General features: G+C 45.2%; 1 protein-coding gene across 2 annotated transcripts; it reads left to right on the forward strand.

Moving 5' to 3' along the window:
• The first annotated feature begins 12756 nt into the window (after positions 1-12756).
• entpd1 (ectonucleoside triphosphate diphosphohydrolase 1) lies at positions 12757-25596 on the forward strand. 2 transcript variants are annotated; one of them, XM_080021873.1, is made up of 11 exons: positions 12757-12952; positions 17174-17196; positions 17996-18123; positions 18715-18832; positions 19922-20072; positions 21547-21706; positions 22136-22339; positions 22806-23063; positions 23925-24038; positions 24122-24259; positions 24805-25596. In XM_080021873.1, the coding sequence occupies exons 3-11, from the start codon at positions 17998-18000 to the stop codon at positions 25009-25011; spliced, it is 1476 nt and encodes a 491-aa protein (XP_079877999.1). In that variant the 5' UTR covers positions 12757-12952; positions 17174-17196; positions 17996-17997; the 3' UTR covers positions 25012-25596. The 2 variants fall into 2 exon arrangements, with proteins under 2 accessions (XP_079877999.1, XP_079877998.1); XM_080021872.1 differs by lacking the exon at positions 17174-17196.
• The last annotated feature ends 403 nt before the right edge of the window (positions 25597-25999 follow it).

Raw genomic sequence — 25999 nt, forward strand, 5'->3', positions numbered from 1 at the left:
CCGCGGGGTCGGGGCCCGCGACCTCACAACCTCCTCGAATATTTAAAATCCTTCCATTCCACTTGAGTAGGGGCGCATGGGGGGCCGCTCTGTGGCCGTGGCTGGTTGCTGCAGGGTCGGGTGCTGGGAGGGTGGTACAGCACTCAGTACAGTACACACACACCACACAATAGGCCGAGGGTTTGCAGGACGGGCGGGGTGTGAACTATGCGGGTGGGGATGTGGCGGGCAAATGTGATCCTGCTCGTCGCGATCATGCCCCGACGTGCTTCTCGTCCTTCCTGCAATTTGAACGCTCACTCTTATTAGGGTTAGAACACATACTCTACACACCCACACAAATCTCACTACAAACAACGCACGGCCAGACCGGGGCCTGCGGGCGGGAGGGGTGCGAGTGACTCGGGTTTGATATGCTTGGATGGCTCACCACCCCCGCCCCACACACCCTCGCAATTTTAACAGCACACACAAACAGCAAAGGTTGAGCGCCGGGGTTTCCAGGGTGGCGGGGCGCCGGCGGGTCGGCGCGAGGGCGCAGTCGTCGTCCGCGGGGGACGACCAGATCCTGGCGGCTGGCCCCCGGCGGCGGGTGGTTTCCGGCCTGCGGGTTCCGGCGGGTCGTGGAGGGGCTGCGCAACTGGCCGTCTGGGCCTTTCTGCCGGCGGGCTCAGTCCGCCCCGGTCAGGGTTGACGTTTGGGGCTGGCCCCACGTCGTGCGCGCTCGGCGCCGGTATCCGTGCGAGCGCCCGGGGCTTGGGGTTGTGGTCTTGTGTGGCTGCAGTGGGTTGCGCTCGGAGCTTTCTTTTCGCCCGCGGCGATGCAACTTCCCCGCCTCCTTGAGAAGGTGTGGTAATGGTGGCGGCTCTGTGTCACAAAATCTTGTCACCCCACAGGTCGTCCACAGGACAAGGTTACCGCAAGCAGTTTTTGATGATTACTCTTTTCAGCATGACTCTTTATCTTTTACTCAGGTAGTATTCCAAGGAGTGACTTTATTTTTACTAGAGTCGTTTTTGAGTAAGATATCTCTACTTTTACTCCAGTGCGGTTTTCCAGTACTTTTCCACCACCGCTACAGTAGCCGGCCTATTGTGTATTCCACAATCCTCCCAAAATGATCACATGGTTACATCCATCCCATCTCGATGTCTGGTATCCTACTCACTCCATCTACACCTCTGTACCAGATATCGCAGATCTGGAATTACACTTGGCCTTTGGGAGGGGGCGACTGGAGGAATCCGGTGAAGTACGTCAGGTGCACGTTGTCACCGTGCCCCCACATCAACCTGTGTGAAGAGTTTGAACATTTTCTGCTGATGCAATGAACTATCGTGAGCCTATCGTCTTCCGTCTTCAAATCCTAATGGTTTTACTCGTTCGGGTGTCTACATTTTCTCTCTCACCAAGCCAAAGTCAAACTAAAACACTATTCAACATTCTCAAAAAAGTCTTCAGCAACACGGTCTTCCTCACGTACGACTGAATTATAGAATCGCTGCTGGCAAAATGAATGTGCTTTATCGTATCTCTATTACTTTTCCGCGACCCCATTCCCCGTCCCTCGTCGCAGCAGTATTTTATATTCGTGATCTATCCGGAATGGCGTACGCGCTGCCTATCGCATTCAAAAAATGCAGCGTGGTCGCGTCGTCGTGCAGTGCTGTGGCTTTGCGGTTGAAGAACCCCCAGAGCATCCGTTTGACACTTTTCCACCACATCACATGGTGTCCCTCTACAAAACCCTCCCTGGCAGAATTCAAGACCTGCCATTTTCCAAAATTCAACTTAAAACTGAAGGTTAATAATTAAGAATACATTGACAGTTTGGCCTTTACATTTTATTTTTCTAACACAGGGGTTCCCAAACTGGGATCTGTGGTCCTCTAGGGGTCTTTGAAGAACTTGCAGGGGGTCCACAGCAAAATTATTTTTATATATTCTCATTCATATATATATATATATATATATATACATAAGTGTGTGTGTGTGTGTGTGTGTGTGTGTGTGTATATATATATATATATATATATATATATATATATATTAGAGTACCCCCGGTTTAATAAAGGTGTATATTATTATTATTTTCACTAATTTTTCATCTTTTCAAGATCTGCAACACTCGTGCTCTTTTCCTTCTTCTTGGTTTTTACTTATTGTCCCAAAACGTTGAATACCTGGAATATTTACCCAGGTTTCCTACTATTTGCTCCCAACGTCAGTTAATCTATTATAATCTTTTATACACAGGACATATCTTACTCAGGAAGTATATTTAAGATCAGACCATCAGATAGTCCAATATTAAGACTATCTGAATATTGTATTGAGGTTAGGTAGGGTAGGTAAACAAAACAATAAAAATAAAAAGTCATAGAGTTTTAGCTGGACTTGTTAAGTGTACACCGTAAACATCGTGTTACATAGTGACGATAAATTTAAACAACAAAGTAAAGGCTACAATATTATAATGAATGCAAAGTAATAAAATACTATAATATGCATAAATGTAAAACCTTTAACAAAATACTAGCAAAAAACGCCCCAAATAATGGCTGGATGCCACCCCCGTTTATAATTCTAGCTTTGTTTACTCCCTCCGTCACAATCTAGTGGCGGGGCTTTAAACACTAGGAGAGGGACATCCCTTTCTCATTTCCACTTCCTATTGCCACTGTTCGCAAGTATTACTCTAAGTCAGTCAAACCACAATGTTGTTAATTCTCCAATTTGTCCCTGTAATCAACACAGGCCAATGCCGACAGACACGTATTACTCTCTCATATCGTTTAATGCTGCTTATGCCAAGCGATATATTTGTTATTGTTTACTATCGTTTGTTATTGTAATCTAACTATGAGCAAGATACATATTGTAAAATTGACAATTTATCAATATATGTTGAAACAGGGAAGAAGGATCTAGTTTTGGACCAACGTTTGTGGTGTTTTATTTTTATTTTATTACTAACCTCCTGTCTTATTCAAGATGCCTGTGTTTGTTCATGCACAGGCCACATAATATACTGTAGCCCCCGGGCCGTCATTTGAACAGGCCTTTCCTGTTAAGCCAACAACCACATTGATGCCTTGCTGCTCTTCCACGGCTCCTCTCACCTCACTCAATGGGTTTTATTTCAACACTCTGCAAGTTAGTATGTTTGGGAGTGTAACCCATTTTGGAAAACCAATCGTTGCAAGAACCATTTCCCTGCGATGAGAATTCATTTTATTTCACCAGTGATCACATGCTTTATTTTATTCTCTATTCAATTGATTTAATTTCATTTGAACTCAGAGGTCCAGCTTTTGCGCCGGTCAGCGTTTTATTGGCGCACAAAAACCGCCCAAAGTCCCGCCTTCCTGGCTCACAAACCAGCTCATTGGTTCAAAGTGGAATAATCGATTGTTATTGGGGTAAAACAACCCAAGTCCCGCCCTCTTCACCCGCGTGGGGGGGGGGGGGGGGCGCCACCGTGCGACTGAGTACTGCAGGAGCAGAGAATCATGAGTTACGGGGTGATGATGTCACGTGTACTTGACATAGTACTATACTCTACAGTAAAGACAAACAAACAAACAAAAAAAGGAAATACACACACGAATATTCGTGTGTGTGTGTGTGTGTGTGTGTGTCTGTGTGTGTGTGTGTGTGTGTGTGTGTGTGTGTGTGTGTGTGTGTGTGTGTGTGTGTGTGTGTGTGTGTGTGTTCGTGTGTGTGTGTGTGATTTACACAGGATGAACAAGGATAGTTACTTGAAAGAAACATCTCCTGGATGCACTGGGACGCATCTTCAGTGATGTATCCTGAGATCATTGGGTGTTTCGGGTCTCGCAACATCAGACACCCTCCCCCAGGTGACCCAGCCGGGGTTGATCATGCCCCGGCTTGCGTCCCAGTAGCAACCCACGGATCTGCCCTTTTGAGCCACAGCCACATCGTGGCTTTCTCTGCGGCTTCGCTTGCGGATTTAATGGCCCTCTTCTTGGCCGCCCCTGTCACGCCCAAACGGCCTAGGACTTTGCAGAGAGAGCGTCCTGCAAAGCCTCTGCAGCCAACTTCTATTGGCTCGTAGAATGTCCTCCAGCCCCTGCCCCTGCACCCCTCCACCAGTTCCTGATATTTGGCACGTTTCCTTTCGTTGGCTTCCTCAATGCGCTCTTCCCAGGGCACTGTAAGTTCCAGCATGATCAGGTGTTTTGAAGCCTCAGAGGTGATGATCATGTCTGGCTGGAGAGATGTTGATGCAATGTGCTGGGGGAACGTCAGCTGTTTTCCCAGGTCAACATGCAACTGCCAATCAGGGGCTGTGTGGAGGAGTCCTGTTGTTGTGGTATAGTAATAGTAGTTGCCATAGTTGGTTTCATGGGTTATGCATAGGGGTGCAACGGGTCACAAGACTCACGGTTTCGGATCAGCAAAAAAAAAAAAAAAAATGTATATTGAAGTGTAACTTTGCTTTCCGTTTATTCTGTAAAACACTTTGAGTAAGGAACTTTTACCCATGCCCTTAAATGAAAACAACATTCAAGATATCCAATCTTTAAACACAAATTTAAAATACATTAAATATTCAAAACTCAGTTTAATTGAAAGTGCAATCTGAGGCACGCATCACACCTTCTTCCTTCAGTCATGGTAGTGAGTGAGAAAAATATGCCCCTAGTAACTGAATCCATTATCCAGTATTCCAGTATCATGTTCAATTTCTCACGCTCATAAAAAAAACCCAACCTAAATTTCATGAAAACTCGGTTCAGAATTAGGCGAGTTACAGTCGCTTAATCTCGACCGCTCCAATATGGCGGACGAGCAGGTGTATAGCAGCGACATTTGCGTCACGACATGTCGTCAAGTAGCAGCAACACAGTGCGACGTACCGTGAACCAAACACTGTTTCAGAGTGAAAACCAGCAAAATCTGTCTTGTCTCTTCTTTTCACTGCAACTGTGCATTGAGATTTATAGAATTATTACTTTTTTTCTGTGTACATGTTGTTGTTTGTTTTTATGTTTATGTTTTTCCATGTACTGTACTTGTTTGGTTCTATGTTTATGTTTTTCCATGTCCTGTACTTGTTGTTTGGTTACATATTTATGTTTTTCCATGTACATGTTGTTTGGTTCTATATTTTTGTCTTTCCATGTAACATGTTGTTTGTTTCTATGTTCATGTTTTTCCATGTACATATTGTTGTTTGGTTCTATGTTTATGTTTTTCCATGTACATGTTGTTGATTGTTTCTATGTTTGTGTTGTTCCGTGTACATGGTGTTGTTTGGTTCTATGTTTATGTTTTTCCATGTATATGTTGTTTGGTTCTGTGTTGATGTTTTTCCATGTGTATGTTGTTGTTTGTTTCTATGTTTATGTTTTACAATGGTACATATTGTTTGTTTCTATGTTTATGTTTTTCCATGTGCATGTTGTTGTTTGTTTCTTTGTTTATATTTTTCCATGTGCATGTTGTTGTTTGTTTCTTTGTTTATGTTTTTCCATGTGCATGTCGTTTGTTTCTATGTTTATGTTTTTCCATGTGCATGTTGTTGTTAATTGCTATGTTTATGTTTTTCCATGTGCATGTTGTTGTTTGTTTCTATGTGTATGTTTTTAAATTGCATGTTGTTTGTTTCTATGTTTATGTTTTAAAATGTACATGTTGTTTGGTTCTATGTTTACTTGTCTTACTCGTGGTGATTCCCCCTCTTGGAGTAGTGATTAGTTGTTGTTAATTGTTGTTTTTTATAGTGGGGGGTTCTATACAACAAAAACTGTGCTCTTGCCATCCCACAGGTGGTCCACAGGAAAGAGTAATTGGAGCAGTTCTTGATGATTAAAAAATGAATAAAGAGTTGCATTGCAGGTTGAGAAGTTGAACTCCACTTGCAGACTAACTCTGTTCTAAATGCAATGGCACAAATACTCTGTGTTGCATGCCCAGCATGCTGACAGCACAGGTAAAAAAAAAAAAAAAAAAAAAAATGAAAAAAAGGATTTATTACTTTAAAGATTAACAGCAGTATTTCACTATGATGGTTAAATTTTGCAATTGATCCGCGGTTCACATGCGAGCTGAACCGTGGGGACGATCCATATGGATCAACTACGTTCCCAACCCAAGTGTCAGGGTTGTAACAAGGACATTTATTTTTACATTCTTTAGTCTTACTTACATTATTCAAATGTAGTGCGTATTTAACGCTTTAACTGGTAATTGTTTTCTCAATCATATTCAATTCAAATGGTTCCATAATAATAGTGAAGTTGACATATCATATGTTAACATTGCAATATAACAGTTATCCTAAATTCATGGGGCAAGCAGTGAAAGGATGTATTGTCAGTTGGTATTGACAAAATTAAACTCTATGGTTAGATGAGTTTAAATAACATTAGCCTATGCCATATAAGCTGTGTTATGTTATACAGGCTGGGTTTTTTGATAGCTTTGGGTTCTGGATTGGATCCTCTCCCTGACGAGGGGGTGGCGAGCTACCCATGTTGAGCACCTGGATTGAGGAGTCCTTCCAAGTCTTCATCTGCCTGCCATCAGCGTGTTAGGACTGTTGAAGCTGGGGCAGGACCTCAAAAGACAATTGAAACGGAACGAACATTTTGATTGCAGGAAATATTTTTATAATTTTGGCACAATACTTTAGGATACACATTTTCTTTCGGTGTGCCCAGTTCAAAAGCGAACAAGGTTGTCTGCCGGCAGTGTTTGTAAAATTATTTTTCCTCATTGTTCCTCATTCAGTGTTTGCAATACTGCTCGATTTTTAATGATGGTGGTTTCATGATGACACATTAGGCAAGAGGAAATTTCACAACAAGCCTTTCAAGGAAAGGGCGAATAACAACCAGCAGCACTAGTGCTGATATGTAGCCCACACACATAGAGACACGGACTGCCGTTTCAGATGCTTTCTCAAGGTTCCTGATTCAGTGTTTGCAATACTGCTCAATTTTACTGATGACATATCATCATTAATGATATCCTAATTATCATGAGTATTTATTACAGTGAGTGTGGGCCTTCACTTGAAAAAATTGCATTTTTAACCTTCTATCATTAGATGAACCACAACCCATGAATAACCTAATGGTACCAGCCAATAAGCTGCCAATCATATGCTGGAGGTCGGAACAAATACTTTGTTACTGTACTTGAGTATTTTTTGGGAGTATCTGTACTTTACTTGAGTTATTACATTTCTGTCGACTTTTACATTTACTTGGTTACATTTACATAGCCCCAAAAAAGTTAACTTTTACTCCGATACATTTCCCCTGAACAGCTTCGTTACGCTCTACAAAATAAAAATGAAATCTGGGAGCCAATAATGTAAGTGAAAGCCCATTATTGCAAAGTTCAGGTGAGCGAATCAAGGGTCATATCCAGCAACAAGCTGAGAGTAAACAAACACTCTAGGGCCGGTGTTCAGAGTTGCCAGGTCAGCTGTCTTTCCGTGGAATGGGGCGCATTATTTTGAATGTGTGTTTAATACAATTATTTTCCCTCTAACTTACCTCTGTGTTCTGTTTACTCATTGTGGTAATGAACCAATTCCGGTTCAATACTTCTCTCTACGAATCTAGGTTAAACTGGCCCTGTGTGCACTTACCTCCCAGGTGGGTTACAGGAGGGAGAGGTTTGTTGACTGAACTCTCCTGCATCACAGAGGGAATTAATTTTGAATTGAACATAAATGCTTAAAATTTGCATTTACAGACTGTATTACAGGTGATATGGTAACAGTGTATTTGTGAGTATACTCATACAGTGCTAATACCCATATGGGGTTTTTTACTTTTTTTTCTTTTTCTTTATATACTGTTGTGGCAGTTCCGCCTGCCACACGCCATCCGCGTGGCGTTTTCAGGGCCCTCCGACACAGAGACACAGGCGATGGGATTGAAAACATGCCAGTTTGATTGTTGAGAGTGGCAAGGCGGAACAAGCCTGGAGCAGATGGCAAGATTCAAGATTCAAGATTCAAGATTCAAGATTTTTATTTGTCACATACATATACATACTTCCATACATATATGCAGTGAAATGTAATGCAACGCAACCGGTGATAGCACACAATAAGTCCTAGGAAAAAGTACAAAAATAAAATAAAATAAAAAGTAGAAAATTCCTTTCTAATAGACCGACTAACTGACTCCTAAAACGTAATACAGTAAGTGGAATACTTATAGAATAAGATAAAAAATATATAGAATAAAATACAATAAAAAATAAATTGAAATAAAATGGAATAGGTTGAAGGAATATGGCTATGTATATACAGATATGTGCATTTAAAGTGGCATGTGAATTAAAGTGGCATGTGAATGTGAATAGTGTGAGGTAGTGTTTGGGATAATACAGCACAGTATACAACAGTACGGCGCAGCAATACGGCATCACGAACAACCCTGAACAGTGATACAGTATGCGGTACAGTATGCTACATACAGTACAGAAGGTAGTGGAGCCTAGTGCATGGCTCAGTTAGGACCCCTGGTGAGGTCAGCGTTGACAGTTCTGATGGCTTGAGGGAAGAAACTCCGTCTCAGTCTCTCTGTTCTCGCTGTGTGACTGCGGAGGCGCTTGCCTGACCGCAGCAGCTGAAACAGTCCGTTGTTGGGGTGATGAGGATCCTTCATGATCCTACGGGCTCTGCTACTACACCTCCTGGTGTATAACTCCTGCAAGGGGGGGAGGGTAGTTCCAGTGGTACGTTCAGCTGAACGCACCACCCTCTGCAGGGCCCGCCTGTCCTGGGCAGTACAGTTCCCAAACCAGGCAGTGATGTTGCCTGTCAGGATGCTCTCCACTGCTCCAGAGTAGAAGGACTTGAGGATCCTCACCGAGACCCGGAATTTCCTCAGCTGCCTGAGGTGGTAGAGACGCTGCCTCGCCTTTCTCACCAGAGTGTCTGTATGAACAGTCCATGTTAAGTCCTCTGTGATGTGGACTCCCAGATATCTGAAGCTGCTCACCCTATCGACAGAAGTCCCATTAATCCACAAGGGCGCGTGCGTCCTCGATTGTGATCCACGCCTAAAGTCCACAATCAGCTCCTTGGTTTTGCTGACGTTCAGGTGGAGGCTGTTGTCCTGGCACCAGAGTGACAGGTCAGCCACCTCCTCGCGGGAGGCCTTCTCATCGCAGTCGGTGATCAGGCCCACGACCACGGTGTCGTCAGCAAACTTGATGATGGTGTTGGAGCTGGACCTGGCCACACAGTCATGTGTGTACAGGGAGTACAGTAGGGGGCTGAGGACGCAGCCCTGGGGGGATCCTGTATTCAGGGTGAGGGAGCTTGACATGTACTTCCCCACCTTGACCACCTGGGGGCGGCCTGTGAGGAAGTCCAGGATCCAGGTGCACAGCGGAGCATTCAATCCTAGCTCCAACAACTTGACAGCCAGTCTGGTGGGGACTATGGTGTTGAAAGCTGAACTATAATCAATGAACAGCATTCTCACATAGGCCCCCTTCTGGCCATCCAGGTGCGTGAGCGTGGTGTGCAGTACCTGGGAGACCGCGTCATCCGTGGATCTGTTCTGCCGGTACGCGAACTGCAACGGGTCCAAGGTGCGGGCATGTCATGACAAGGGCTCCTCTCCTGTGTGTGGGGATGGGAGTTTCACCTGTTGCCTGTTGATTCTAACAAACAACAGGCGAACAGCCACCCCTGATCCTAGGCCCAGTCACCTAGACCCAAGACAGGTGTGGCTGCTTAAACCACACCACCCCCACACCACAACTATATATATTTTTATTTTATTTTAATTAAATTTAATTTCACTTTAAACAATGTATCTATTAATTTTTCCTCTGCTGTTGTCATGTTATCAAATCGTTATTATTATTTTGACTCTTGTCTAGAGTGTATTTTCTTATTTCCAAACTTTTTTTTGATTGACCTTTGTATGTCTGTATTGTGTTAGAAAGTGGAAAACCTTACAAAACTATAAATCATGAAGAAGAATAAAACATTGAATGGAGTTATTGGGAGAGCCTGGTGAGACAGATATAGGTACAGGGTGGAAACTGAATAATGAAATTGATAATGGAACAGTAATGATTTGTTGATAATGGAATAGACTTGTTTATCGCTTGATGTTAAATGTACCCCCCGCACTCCTCCGTCTCCCACTCCCAATTTCACATTAAATACAGTCTTAAGAGTGTTATTGCATCAACCGGGTTCTCAGCAGAGGTTTTAAGCCTTGCCGTAATACAATCAGATGGCTTTTAGTGCGGTGTCAATGTGACGCTATAGGGCAAAATAATACATTACAAGTATCACTCAGTCACGCTTTCTTTTCCGCCGGATGGCCATGTCCAAGCGAGACAATTCAATGATTGGATGCTTTGGACCTGAAAGACTGAAAACAGAGGCGGGCTTCTGGGGGGAGGTTAAAAACCGGCACCGTAGAACCTCGCTCCTACTGCGTATTGTGAGGACCCAGCGCTGCAGGGCAAGCACTCAACCAAAAATGAAAAACTATCTGAGAGAAGCTTTCAGGAGAAATCTGCATTCTTAAGAGTATTATAATAAAATAAACAAATGCATCTCGATGAGGACACTCGCGGTTGCGTGTATTGGCACTACCACATGGGACTGAACGACTCAACCACTGGAGATCATTCCCCATTTGGGGGAACATTAAATGTTCTGACGTTCCATCGTAAAAAAATCAATCAGGCATAACACTTTCGATGTTGTGGCTGAATTTCATTAGGAAAGTATTTCTCCGTAGCTAAAGGCCTTCCATGGTACCACCGTTAATCAGAGTTAAAAGCCCTTGTTACGATCGAATGTGACTATGAATTTACTTGTTTGACGTTGCAGCACATTGGCTGAAGGAAACCCTCCCCCCAGTGCAGTCATTTCTATAAACACCAGCTAAGTGTTTGGTGTCTGAGGGAACTACAGGATCTGATAACGAAAAGGGGGAACCAGAGGAATTGTGAAACATGCCAGAGGATGAACTGATGCCCCCTTGCAGTATGTACCCTGTTCCTCATGGTAGCTTCATGGTTCATTGCATCCGTTGCAGCAAGTGCTTACTTTCAGCTGGGTGTGGCCTTCAGCGAGGACGGTCTTCTGACAATGGAGAGCATTAGCATTAGTGCTCCGTCAAGCTGGTCGGAACCAAAGCAACCCTTCCATCTGAGACCATCTTTGGTCACCGGCCATTAATGGGTCGTCGCGTCGGCGTCGACTCTACGGCTTTTTTGCAACGTTGAGAGTCAACAAGACAATAACCACCAGCAGCACTAGTGGAGTAGCCCACACACATAGAGACACAGAATGCCGTTTCAGTTTTTTTCTCAAGGTTCCTCATTCAGTGTTCGCAATACTGCTAGATTTTATTGATGACATATCTACAGTATTTATTACAGTGAGTGTAGGCCTAACACTTGATAAATTAGCCTTTTTAACCTTCAGCCATTAAGCTGCCAATCATGTGCTCCAGGTCGGGAACAAATACTTTGTTACTGTACTTAAGTATTTATTGGGAGTATCTGTACTTTACTTGAGTTATTATATTTCTGTCGACTTTTACATTTACTTGGCTACATTTAGCCCAAAAAAAGTTTACTTTTACTCCGATACATTTCCCCTGAACAGCTTCGTTACTCGCTACAAAATAAAATCGGAGGAAATCTGGGAGCCAATAATGTAAGTGAAAGCCCATTACTGCAAAGTTCAGGTTAGCGAATCAAGGGTCATCTCCAGCAGCAAGCTGAGGGTAAACAAACACTCTAGCGCCAATGTTCAGAGTTGCCAGGTCCGCGGTTTTCCCGTTGAATTGGGCTACTTTTGAAGTGTTGAAGTGGGTTTGTCGTGGAGACCTGGCAACCCCGCCCGTGTTAAGTTGAGTCTTTGCGGCGTTGCCACTGAACTAGCACCGGCAGATCCAAGAAAGTCCACAACTAGAGCAGCGTGTTGAAAGCCACGCCCACAGCGATGCCCTCCAGCGATGATGCTGCCCCACCTGCAGCCTCACCTGCACCTGCACCTGCTACGGCTGATGGCGACAGCCCGTGGCCATATTTACAACAAATGTTTTCTTATGTCACAGTGAAAGATGCGTCTCATCGAAATAAGGGTTAGGGTTATCATGTGGAAGCGGTCAAGGGCCTGGTCGTGCAGCTTTAAGGCAGGAAAAGCGATAGCAGCGCAACTCCTGCATCTGCTTCCCCTCAGCTCGAAAGGAGGCTCTTATCCAGATCTGAAGATGCTTTCATGTTTGACCCACTTTTATATATGAGAGAGAGAGACCGACAGAGAGAGCAAAAGGAGTAAAGGAGCGCGAAACCAAAGCGCGAAAGAGAAATGGAGATGGAATTGGTCAGAGAGACCAGGGAGGATGAGGAAGTAGGTGCAGGAGGCAAAGGGAAAATGAGAGAGGTGTAAAGAGAGAGAGAGAGAATGGGAGAGGGGTGAACGGTGAGGGGAGCTAGAGGCGCCTCTGCTGGGAGAAGCAGAGGTGGGGTGGTGGTAGTGGTGGTGTCGGGGTGGGGGGAAAGTGGGAGGAGGGAAGCCTTGCTTCTCCTAATAAAGCAGGCTGAGCGTTTGTGAAAGGAGGTAGTGAAAACATTGGAGTAGAGTGCTGTGTGACCAGAGAGAGAGAGAGAGAGAGAGAGAGAGAGGAGAGAGGAGAGAGAGAGAGGAGAGAGAGAGAGCGAGAGCGAGACAGGGGGAGGAAGAGAGAGGGACAGAGAGAGAGAGTGATAAAGAGAGAGAGAGAGAGAGAGAGAGGAGAGAGAGAGAGGAGAGAGAGAGAGCGAGAGCGAGACAGGGGGGAGGAAGAGAGAGGGACAGAGAGAGAGAGTGATAAAGAGAGAGAGAGAGAGAGAAAGATAACTAGAGGAGGGTGAGAATAGAAAGAGCATTGTATAAGAGCTGAGAGAGCGGAACCCATGTCTGAACAAAGAGGTAGGTGTACTGCTATGACTGGCGCAGACACACACACACACACACACACACACACACACACACACACACATACACACACACACACACACACACACACAATGGTTTGCGGGAAACCAATATTGGGCAATGTATACAGAAGTATACATTGCCCAATGTTGTGTGCGTGCATGAATGTATGTGTGTGTGTGTATATGTCCATCCATTGCCATGTGTGTATAAGATGTCCGCAGTGCCCTGGGCCAGGTGTGTGTGTGTGTGTGTGTGTGTGTGTGAGTTTTTCCAGCAGCGTGTGGCTGGGAGTGTGCACAGATGGGAAAAGGAAAAGGCAGGTGCAGCTGTGTGTGTGTGTGTGTGTGTGTGTGGGTGTGTGTGTGTGTGTGTGTGTGTGTGTGTGTGTTAGAGTGTGAGTGTGAGTGAGTGTGAGTGAGAGTGTGTGTGTGTTTAGCTGAGCTCTCGGTATCTCGACGGCGTCACACCCAGCAGGGCACAGTCAGCAGTCAGTATCATGTGAGATGTGGTGGAGCGGGGTGATAAAACGCCTCCATGCTCTGCTTATTGAACATTGTAAAGTCTTTTGAGTGTCCGCTCTGCTGAAGATCATTGGTTAATCATGGAGGTGTCACTGTTATTGACGAGCTGCTTGTGACAAAACAAGAAAACGCAGAGCACAGCTTATTGTTTTGATGACTTGTTTACTGATGGGACGGTTGGGTAATGTACTGTGGCCATATGTTATTATGACACACTGTGCTGGTGGGGTAAATACACTCCAGGTTGATCCTGTCGACAACCTCTCTGCACCGCCGAGGCTTGAGCCAGGTGACGTTTGGAAGCCCCGCTGCTTGCCAGGGTACGCACGGGTGGCGTTGAGGTTCGACAAGTTTTAATCAACTTCTTTAGCCACTGACGCTATCCGCGCAATATGTGAAGCACTCGACTTCATTCCGGGGCTTGGGCTTGACCGCTTTCCGATCAGCACCAAGTGATCCTTGATCCTGAGTGCGGCGTTTGAGTGTATCTAACGGAGCCTCCGGGAACAGACGCTTGATCAGCGTTGCGCTCGTCACCGGCTGACTCAGGTGGGCTCCACTGACATCACACAACAGAAAAGGCCACTTCCCCCGTGGTGAGCCAGCGCACCGGGGAGCCTCACAGACGCTTCCTCTCCGGGCCCCGTCGCGCTCTTTGGCCAGAGGTTCCCCCCTTCACAGGAAGCAACCGGACAATGTGGTTTCACAGCGGCCTGACAGCCAGTATTTCTGGAGCCGTGATTGAGCGAGGTCGTATCTTTTTTTTTCTGCGCGTCTAACAAACAAAAGCTTTCGCTGACTAATGGAAGGGAAATAATCAGTCAGGGGAAAGTCATGGCCAAGGCCGTGGCGAGGGCTCGGGGGCAGCCTGTCCGTCTGCTACAATGCAGTGTTTGTGCGAAGCGGCGGACGATCATGTGCGGGTGGGGGGCGGACCCATGCATCGCATTGGAATATGCAATGCGAAGGTCGCCGGTTTCGATCCCCGGCTCCTCCTGCTAGACTGCTGAAGTGTCCTTGAGCAAGACAGTTTACCCCAGATGGCTGCTGTTGTTGCCCAACTTGCAGGAGGGGCATGTTGTGCCCTGCACAATGTGAAGCGCTACCAGTGAGGAACTCCCACTCCATTCCCTCCATGTTGCACCTCATCACCGCATGTTCGCTGTCACAGCCTTTTCTTCTCTCTAACTCTGTCCTTCTCAGGGTTCAGGCCAAAGCCGGCAGCGCGTGCGATTAGGAGTCAATCGTTTTGTTGTGCTCTTTTTCATGCATGGAAACTTTTAGTAACGGTTTGATGACGGCCTTTCGAGGGGGCGTGTGCGCTGGGGTCCTCGTGTGGCTTTCTCTGTCTCCATCTCGTTTCGTCCCCCCTTTTTTTTTTTTTTCTTCTTTCATCTTTCCGCTTCACGGCTCTGTTTCTTCCCGACAGCGTCTAGACGAACCTGCCTCGCCTCAAGGTTTCATTAGCATTCGCAGACGCGAAGCGGAAATAGGAACATGTGGCGAGAATGAGTGAGTGAGTGTGTGTGTGTGTGTGTGTGTGTGTGTGTGTGTGTGTGTGATTGTGTGTGTGTGTGTGTGTGATTGTTTGTGTGTGTGTGTGTGTGTGTGAGTGTGTGTGTGTGTGTGTTGCTATCTGTCTGCCGGGCTGTTTATGTTTGGTTGCCAGTGACCTCACCGGTAGCTGTTGCAGATACCAGAGCAAATACTGAAGAGTGGACTCTGAAACAGAGCGAGCTCAGGGGGAGACGTGGTGATGATACATTTGACTTCAAGTGAGCCAGAGGAGCGTGCATAAATCCTTTTCTTTTTCTTTCTTATTTTGTTTTTCTATCGCCTCCCGCGGGTTAAGCTTTGCTGAAGTTAATTTCCAACATTGCCTCATAAAACAGCCATCTGAGAGATCTTGCGTAGATCAAGAGTGTTCGGCCTGACCTGGAGTTTATTAATGGGATTACGTATTCGCATCTCAGCCAGTTGTTTTCTACAAACAACTCCTGTCCAGCACATGGGGCTAGGAATGGAATGGTTGATGGTTCCAACTGGAGGCTGATGTATCCATGGGCTTAAATGTGAAATGTAGTCCTACTGTGGTAAAAGAAAAAAAAAAAAGAAAACAACAACCTGTTGCTCAAAGAGGGTAAAGAAGTTCCGAGCTTCCGAGGTTCAACTTCCACCCCTCGAAGAGTCACATTTTATATGAAATGGAGAGACGCAACACAATGGAAGGATGAGAAGTGGGGGGGTCATACTTTGGGAAGAGCGGTTTCCCTGGAAGGGGGGAGGTGGAGGGTGAGCAAGGAAGTTTATCAATAAGGAAACTGTTAAAACAATTACAGGATACTTAGACGCTGATTGCACTGGGTGTGTGTGTGCGCGTGTGTGTGTGTGTGTGTGTGTGTGTGTGTGTGTGTGTGTGTGTGTGTGTGTGTGTGTTTTACTTTGTTATACCTGTGAGGGCTGGTCTCCAAATTGACTCATTTTTGCTTTATAAGTGCACCAGGAAAAATGGGTCCACATATACCAGGAGTATTTACTCAGTCCTCACTCTTGCCAGTGCAAGAATGTGTGTGTGCGTGGGCGCGTGCGTGTGCGTGTGTGCGTGTCTATGTGTGTGTGTGTGTGTGTGTGTGTGTATGTGCGTGAGTAAAGTGTCGCCATGTATCCGTACATTTGTATGTGTGTGGGCAAAGCAGGACAAAACTGTGTGAATGGTCAACCTCATTTACGGGCAGATCATGTCTGTGGCCATACACACACACACACACACACACACACACACACACACACACACACACACACACACACACACACACACACACACACACACACACACACACACAGCCACACAGAAACACATGAACACACACATTTACAAGCTATCTAGCAAAGCAAGATGTTCTTGAACGCACTTATGACACACACACACACACACACACATTCATCCCAGGGGAAACACTGGGGATTCCGATCCGTCACAGAGATGACATCACAGGATGCCAGTGGAATACACAGAGCTGAGAAAAGGGGGGGACTCCCTTTTCTTAGCTCTGTGTATTCCGCTGGCATCTATCCACTTCCTCTCCCTGCTGGAGAGAGAGAGAGAGAGAGAGAGCGAGATGGAGAGAGAGCGAGAGAGAGGGAGGAGCAGAACTGGAAATAACAGTAAGATTGCCTCTCATTCGTTTCCAGAGTGGGCCCTTTTAAGGGCTCCCTGTGAACTTGCACGCACGCACACACGCACACACACAAGCTGTGTCTCCATAGCAATCAGCTGCATTGTCCAGTTTGGGGAGGAAATACTCGAAAGAGTGCCTCCACTTCAACCTCACACACACACACACACACACACACACACACACACACACACACCCTGCCTGTGTGTGTGTGTGCATGTCCTGTCCCATTCCTTTCTCTCTCTTTATCTCATCACTCTGTTACCCCTGCCGAACACACAGTCTTTTTTCCATTTTCTCATCCCTCCTCTTTCATTCTTTGTTTTTCAGTCTCCCACCCCCTGCTTCTCTTTCTCTCCCTCTCCCTCCCTCTCCCTCTCCCTCCCTCTCCCTCCCTCTCTCTCCCTCTCTCTCTCCCTCTCTCTCCCGCTCTCCCTCTCTCTCTCTCTTGCTCTTAAGTACTCACCGTTGCACATTGTGCCCCCCCCCCTCTCTCTTTCTCCTCATTGCGGTAGGTTTATTGAGGCAGAAAACAGAGGTAAGTCATCCTCATCTGCATCTGTTTATCGTTTTCATTCTTTCTTTCTTTCCCTTTTCTTTCTTTCTTTCTTTCTTTCTTTCTTTCTTTCTTTCTTTCCTCCAGACTCAGGGGGGAGGGACAGGGATTAGTCAGCTTCAGTGGAACTGGCTCAAGTGGAGTGTGTGCCGTGTTGACCTGTTCTGTGTGTGTGCGTGTGTGTGTGTGCGTGCACGTGCGTGGCAGTGGTAATTTAGCCATTGTTTTAACATTAGCGCTCGTTGCAACGCCCTCCTATGGAGTAAACACTGGAAAATCAACCGGTATTGAAAACGGAGAGTGGAAAGCCGCACAAAGGCACCGAGCGGGCACACCAGCGAGGTGCGCAGGAAGTGAGGTCAGGATTCCACGTCCTGATGTCACCATTAATCCCCATCGTGCATGAATGCCAAAGCCAAACACTGATCAAGACAATCCCGTTGCGGTGCTGGCGTTAAGGTTTCATCTGAAGAGGCGGTTGATTCTTTTGGGCTAATAACAACAAAGGCAATATTTGGCAGCGCTTGAAGGAAATATTAAATATGTTTAAAATGTTGAGAAATAAGATAAGACTTTGCTTACCCCAGGCAATAATGCATGCACGCACACAAACACACATTAAATGCACCCGCAAACGACATAGCCTCACCTCCATCTGGATACTCAACCCCACGACAACTACATCTCTTCACCTCCTCCCTCTCTCTCTCTCTCTCCCCCACACCTTCCGGTGTGACTGGCCTCCCTCTCCCTCCCTCCCTCTCCCTCCCTCCCTCTCCAGAGATGAAAGGCAGAAATCCATGGCACAGGCCTCTGACCGTCGTTGGTGCTGTGATTAGCGTCATCGCCATCGTTACCCTGGTGACCGTGTTCGTGTTACAAAACAAAACCGTCCACCAAAAGTACAAGGTACAGTTTGGGAAAAAGAAAATGCAGTTTGTTTGTTTATTTCTTTGCTTTTTTGTTTGTTTGTTTATTAGTTAATTCATTAAACGTGTGTTTCGCAATACCCCACATTAACCCTAACCCAGGGCGTGCATCCAGTGAAACGAGTCTATATTGTTGACGTGTAAAGATAAAGTGCAAAGTCCAAGTTCATGAACCAAATATGTTCAATATGACCTGCAGACATTGTTGTTACTGCCCACTGCCAGGGGAATGTTAGAAATGTTAGAAAGGTATGTTATTTGTCTTTCAGTCCAAAAAGTAAAAAACAGAGACTCAGCGGGGGGGTTCAGACAAGTGCTATGACCTATGCAAAATGATAGTTTACTGCTGCATTTTTGATTATTATTGATGAATTATTGTTTTATTTACATTATTGTGTTATATTATTGATATTATTTATTGATGGATTGTATATATTATTGTGTCATATTATTTATTACTATTTTTTATTTTTTTTCAAGTGATGAAAATATTTCCGTTTCATTTTGTTGTAAACGTGCAAAATAAGTTCAACAAAATTATTTTTATTTTAAAGTTATCTCTCTCTCCCAGTTTGGCATCGTTCTGGATGCAGGCTCCTCCCACACAGCTGTGTACATCTACCATTGGCCTGCAGAGAAGGAAAACAACACCGGCAGAGTCATGCAAGTTGACACCTGCAAAGTGAACGGTATCTACCCTGCACCATGCACACACACACACACACACACACAGACACACACAGAGACACACAGACACACACACACACAGACACACACACACACACACACACACACACACACACCCTAGTTAGAGACACTTTCACCCGAGTGCGGAAGCAACTACATATGCCGTTGATTGATCATTACCCAGGTGGGTAAACACACACACACACTCACACACACACATACACACACACACAAACAATAAACACTTGTAAATATGCAATATGCAATATGTATACATTAAAAGAAAAACACATTCACACATTTTGACTATAAATTAGGCTCCCACAGACAACGTTCCTCAAATTAGGTCGTATCTGCAATTATTTATTATTATTTATTGTAAAAATTTACTTTCCACATCGATTAGTATGTATAGTGGGAAACAAAATAATATTTAAAGATAAATAATTTGGCAGGAAGTACAATAAGGCGAGAAACAGGCTTTACTACTCAAAAAGCAATCGCGAGCAATCGGTAGTTTTATCGAAATGAGTCTATCTAATGACCATATGAGAAGCAGTAAAGGATTGAATGAACTACAGGGGACGCGCTTTTCAAAAACTAATGGAAATGATCAATTTATACCTTCTTTACTCTTCATTCTATACGTTTTTTAACTCGTCCCTTTATACTCAGTTCTTTTGTCAAAGCAACGAGACTTTTCCTAAAGTCCAAGGTTTATTTTTTTTTTTTAACCAACTGACAAATAAAAAATGTTACCCTTCGAATATGACTGTAACGCTGGCGGACTGGCCTTGCACTGCACTTTTCACTCTTTTAGACGTGAAACATTTGCTGTATTTCCACCCAGTAAATATGTTGGGACTGTTTTTAGCTCAAATGGATTACAGCTACCATATTTTTTCAATTGCAGTTGAATGAACAATGCCACCAATGATAACAGGAACCATGCCAGTCTTGTCCCGTATCTCCCTGCTGGAGCAGGGTTGGGGGTTCGGTCTTGGGGCTGACCTCAAGAGCCACCTCGAGCCTCTTATTATGCTCACCCCGATGCTAGCATATATTTTAACGTTTTTATGGTGGACCTGCAGGCCCGGGTATATCCAGCTACGCGTCCGACCCAAGGAGAGCCGGGGAGTCCCTGAAGGCGTGCATGCAGAAGGCCCAGAGGGTCGTCCCCAGCAGCCAGCAACGCGAGACGCCGCTCATCCTGGGGGCCACCGCCGGCATGCGGCTGATTAAGTATGGAAGTGCACGCACGCACATACTGTATGGGATAGAGGATAGAAGTACTCAGATTCACATGAACACATACTGTAAGTACAAGCATGATATAATTGACTTAGTAGTACCGGAGATAGTACTGGCGAGTCCGATGTGAACCGTGGCACACGGCTGCAAAGAGGAGGAATGGAAACACGTCCAGTCTCTCCTGAGGCAGGTCTTTTTAGTTTAAGTTTATTATTTTTCTACTTAAAAATGCCACAGTAAGGGGTGCGGTGCAGGGACATCGGGCACAAGCGCTTTTGCTTGCCCGCAGGCTGCACCAGTGAGCGGACAGGGAGATGGAGAACGGGTGGAGAACATTCCTTCTCCGGAGGCAGAGAGTGTAAGACAGGTTGAAAATTATCACATTGATTAAATAACACCGGGTAAGGGTTATTAAGCCTGGCGTATATTTACTCATATATTTACATATTTATTGCCTTGTTTATTTATCTCAGAATATATTTCATAGCCATATTTATTTTTATTTGCATGCTACATCCACATACATACATACATTCACGCACAAGTGAATGAGTTTTGTCCGTGCGTCGCTAGGTGCGCTGCCGCTCCGCCAGTCGCTCTCCGTCGAGAGGGGTGCGGACCTGGGTCCAGCACCAGGTGCCGGACTGCCCCTTACCCCATCCATCCCGCCATGACCATGGCATGTGTGAAAAGGCGCGAGACGAAAATCTTCCTGAATGTCGCTGAAATGTCCCAGAAATTTACCGGGGACTGTGTGTGAAAGGGGCTCATCCATGTCTCCATGACACACGGAGAGGGAGCCATCGGGGCGTGATTTGCGCCACTGTCTCCCTCTGTCTCACTCTCCGTGTATGTACCCATCAATGATCCGGACGCGCAGCCGATCTCTTTCGCTGATGATATTTTTGATATTCCCCCCCACAGTTGTGGCCCACATACAGTAGAGTGTTAATGCCAACGGCCCGGCCATAGCTTCTATAGATGCAGCTGAGTACAATCTGTCCTGATCAGCTCAATCAATGCTATAGGATGCTGGTGATTCGGGAGCTCCCTCTGGTGGCCAGGTGAGAGACAGACTGAGTCCCTGACAGAAATGTAGCTACAGTACAATGCCGCGCTAAATCTAGTGATTGAGCTCGCAGAGTGCGAACAGACATGAAGGCTATACTATAGGCAAAAACCGAATACATTTTGGGATATGTCAAGTAGCTACGTCGTAAGTACAACAATAAGATAACAAAAAAAACCCAGATTTTATCATTTTTTATTTTTCGTTTGTTAACCCCCCTTTTCAGTTATACCCCATTGAATACTCTATATAGACTTGCACTAATGGAAAATACAATCCGGACGTAACCCCCCCCCCCCCTTGTATTGATTTGTCTGTCGACAGGAGTAAATCACGCTGATGGAGGTTTGTGTTGGGGTGGGTGCGGGTGGTGGCCGGGTGTGGATGTGTTTGCAGCAAGGAGAACGTTTCGGCGTCGGACGAGGTGTTCCGGGCGGTGGAGGCGGCCCTGCAGAAGTTCCCCTTCTCCTTCAAGGGAGCCAGGATCCTCAGCGGACAGGAGGAGGGCGCCTTCGGCTGGGTCACCGTCAACTACCTGGACGACCGCCTCAATCAGGTGTGTGTGTGTGTGTGTGTGTGTGTGTGTGTGTGTGTGTGTGTGTGTGTGTGTGTGTGTGTGTGTGTGTGTGTGTGTGTGTGTGTGTGTGTCTGTACAGTATCTACTGAGTGCTGTATGCTTGCTTACTAGCTTGCATGTCTACTTCATTGCATGTGAGACAATGTGTGTTCTTGGGTGTGTGTATTTTTCTGTATTTGTGTGTGAGTGTGTGTGTGTGTGTGTGTGTGTATACAGTATCTACAGAATGCTGTATGCTTGCTTACTAGCTTGCATGTCTACTCCATTGCATGTGAAACAATGTGTGTTCTCGAGTGTATGTGTTTTTCTGTATGTGTATGTGTGTGTGTGTGTGAGTGTGTGTGTGTGTGTGAGTTTCTGTGGACTCCTGCATTAATGTCAGCGCCCTCTTTGTGCGTGGTGGCTCAGGGCCAGGAAACCATGGGCGCCCTTGATTTGGGCGGGGCCTCCACGCAGATCAGCTTCATCTCCAACGGCTACGACGGCTCTGAGTCGCCCGACAACTCTGTGACTTTCCGTCTCTACGGCAATGACTACACACTCTACACCCACAGCTTCCTGTGCTATGGCAAAGACCAAGTGCTCCGGCTAGCGCTGGCGGGCCGCACCCAGGTGACATGGGGCTTCACAACCTGCACTGAGAGTTTCTCACAGGGGGAGGGGCTACAGCAGCTCATCAGAAACAAGATTATATACACTAGTTCACAAAATATATTAAACTAATTTAAAAAGTAGATTTTCAGTTGAATTACAAATAATCAAATATTTTATTAATTTATGATATAATTGTATATAATCATATTATATAATGTCTTATAATAATCTATTAATCTGAGAAAGTGTAAAGCATTTAATCAAGTATATTGTTTCATTCATCTACATTCATATAAATTACTTCATTTATATAAATAAATATGTATTTATTCATCTGTAATTGTTTTGCATTTTTTGTGTTTATTTTGTAATTAATATTTTATACCTTTTTTTATTATTTTGATATGCATTATGCTGTTTTGTCCTTACTTTCATATTTATTTATTTCACTCCATTCTATTCCATTTCTCTCTCTTTCTCCTAGACAGGTTCAGGTTCGGTGTCGGACCCCTGTTTCCACCTGGGCTACAGTGAAGTCAGGAACTATTCGGACCTGTACGCAAGCCCCTGCGTGTCGGAGCGGAGGCCCGCCGGCTCCGCCACTCAGTTCATCCACTCGGGGACGGGTGACTTCCTGCAGTGCCAGGAAGCGGTTAAACGCGTCTTTGATCACACCCAGTGCAACTACAGCCGGTGCTCTTTTAACGGGGTCTTCCAGCCGCAGTTGAACGGGTCTTTTGGGGTGAGCTGCAATTGAACGCTTGTAAATTCAGTAAAAAGGGCGTTCGTGGTTGAAGATAGAGAGCAATACTAGTATAAAGTATAAAGTATGGCCTCAGTAGTTGTCTTTTTTTTATTTTTTACATTCCATAGGCGTATGATAACTACTACAGGGGTCATATTGTGACACAGTCACAATATGACCCCTGTCCTACCGTCTTTGATGCCAGAATGAATGGACACAGCAGTGGAAAAACGCTTAAGGAATGTTTTTTTTGTTGTTGTTGTTTTTGAACTATTCTGGGCCAAGCAGTTCTTTGGAAAAACAAAACCCCATTTTTGATTTGACTTTTTTTTAAACGGCCACTTTATGAGACACACCATTCACAATGAATGAATGAATTTGGGTTGTTTGTGCGTCCTACATACGGTATGCTGCTTCCATTGTTGGTGGCGGGGTCCGCCGCCTTTCCCGGCAAACATACCAAGATCTGACACAGGAAGTGAGGAAGTAGGAAGTGAGAAGGCATGCTGCGGTGAATTTGCAGAACCGGCGTACAGTAGTTAGTTGTGATCAGTAAACTGAAATGGAGGAACATTCACAAAACACAACAGCGCCTTGGATTAAAAAGATAAAGATCCCCGATATCTCAGTGACAAAAACAAACTTTGGCGAAAAGAATGTGACAAAGACGAGAGTGAAAGAATCATAGAGTAACCCAACGAACGCGGCCAATCTTATGGATTACCACTTTAAATATTGAAACGTTTAGACGATAAAGTACACGCTGCTTCTTTGGGTATGAATTATATATTTCTCCTGCTTGACTGTCATGTCGGAAGCCGTAGGTCATGTTTTGCATCCACCCCTCCCACCCCGCAGGCCTTCTCCGCGTATTACTTTGTGATGAACTTCCTCAACCTGACCAATACCTCCGTTCCGCTGGCCGTCGCCCAGGAGCAGCTCGCCCATTACTGCTCCACCCCTTGGTCCGACGTAGGTGCAAATGCAATGAAATACCTTGTTTTCTTTAAACATTTGCCACCCTGTTTGAACTCGGGGCGTTTCTGCTCCAACAGCTGGTGCAGCGGTTCCCCAAGACGAAGATCAAGTACTTGGCCGAGTACTGTTTCTCCGGGACGTACATCCTCACCCTGCTCACCCAGGGATACAACTTCACCGCAGAGAGCTACGGAGACATCAAGTTCATCAAGAAGGTCGGTGGACCCTCCCCCCCTTAGACCCTGCCTCGGGGTTCTGGACAAACGTCTGTGCTCTCCCTTTCGTGAAACCTGAATGGAAATCCTGGAGGTCCTCAAAAGCTGATTAGATATGTAAACAAAAAACAAACAATCAACTTGGTGGTTTTTGTACTTCGGTGTCTTTGACGATTGCATGGAATCTTGTTGCAAGGAAAGGTGCAAGATATAAATATCAACGCAGGTTTGGGCGTTAGGCTGTACTCCATTTAAGTCAGAATTACACCAACTTCAGGAATTTAAGGCATTAAGTAAGGGATAATGTGCAGCCAGCATTATTAAGAGATCAGCTGCAGTTACTCACAAATAACCGACCGCTGATTTCCGCAACTAACCAATCAGAATCGAGTATTCCAGAGCTGTTCAATAGAAACGAGGACATTTCACTTAAATGACAGTAACTTATAGTAAATAACAGTCACTTAATTCAACTTGAATTAACAGTATGTACGGCCCTAAGCCATAGAATATAAAATCCTGTGCTTCTGACTGTTTCTCTCCAGATAAAAGACAGCGATGCAGGCTGGACGCTAGGCTACATGCTAAACCTGACCAACATGATTCCGGCGGAGGCCCCGGACACCCTGCCGCTGCCCTACGGAGGATACGTGTCCCTCATGATCGTCATGACGCTGCTGCTGACCATCACCCTCGCGCTCGCCGTGTTCATACGGCGACCGCGGTGCTCCAAGCATCCGCAAATCATATGAGCGCATTCCAGCAGGAGGGAGCTCTGTAGGACTGGTGAGGGAAAGAGTGTGTGTGTGTGTGTGTGTGTGTGTGTGTGTGTGTGTGTGTGTGTGTGTGTGTGTGTGTGTGTGTGTGTGTGCGCGCGCCCGCACGTTTGGTGTTGATGTGTGTATGTGTCCGCTGGTCAGAGGTGAAATAGTTTTAAGTGGCTCATTAGACGGCCCCTTACTGGGGGGTGGGTCGTCAAAATTCTTAGACATCTAAAGGACAGCTCCCCCCCCCCCCCCACTCCCAGCAGCTGGTGAATTCCATGTCTTCCTTATGGACACACACACCCTACACGCGCGCACATACACACACACACACACATGCACACGCACACGCACACAAGGACAGGAGGTCGGCACGCTGGAATGAGAGTTGGAAGATGTGCATTCTATTTGAAGGACAAACTCTCACTTCATTATATCCTACCTTGCGGCGTGCGTGTGTGTGTGTGCGCGTGTGTGTGTGTGTGCCTGCGTGCGTGCGTGTGTCTGTGCACCTTTATTTGTGAGAGTGTGAACATGAATGTGAACATGTTTATTTTGTGAGTGTGTAACGCACATCATGTTTGCATGTATGTCTTGGAATAATGATATAAATATAATATAAATACATGATTATATAAAATGCTTGGAGTCATTGTGTGTAATTCTATGCACCAAAAGTATAATATATATATATATATATAATATGTTGTACATTTATGTAAAAACATAGTCAGATATTTATATTGTTCTTGCTAATGTAATTAGTTTTGTATATTGTACATACATATCATATAATACATGGATTTGAAAAAAAAATCATTCAATCCATAATGTCCATCCATAATCCATGTTTCCTTCATATATTCTATGAAGAAAACATAGTCAAATAAATTCACAAATTATTCTCCATCAAAAGCAAGTTAACAAGATTTAGCATCCTCAGAAGAATACTAAATTTATTTAGTAGCAGACTTTT

This window comes from Zeus faber, assembly GCF_960531495.2.
Source record: "Zeus faber genome assembly, chromosome: 20".
NCBI classification, from domain to species: Eukaryota; Metazoa; Chordata; class Actinopteri; order Zeiformes; family Zeidae; genus Zeus; species Zeus faber.

Excerpts from the sequence above, each read along its gene's own strand:
- entpd1 (XM_080021872.1), top strand. Across the intron at positions 24,039-24,121 it reads GCTCCACCCCTTGGTCCGAC|CTGGTGCAGCGGTTCCCCAA; the intron begins GTAGGTGCAAAT and ends CTGCTCCAACAG. Across the intron at positions 24,260-24,804 it reads ACATCAAGTTCATCAAGAAG|ATAAAAGACAGCGATGCAGG; the intron begins GTCGGTGGACCC and ends GTTTCTCTCCAG.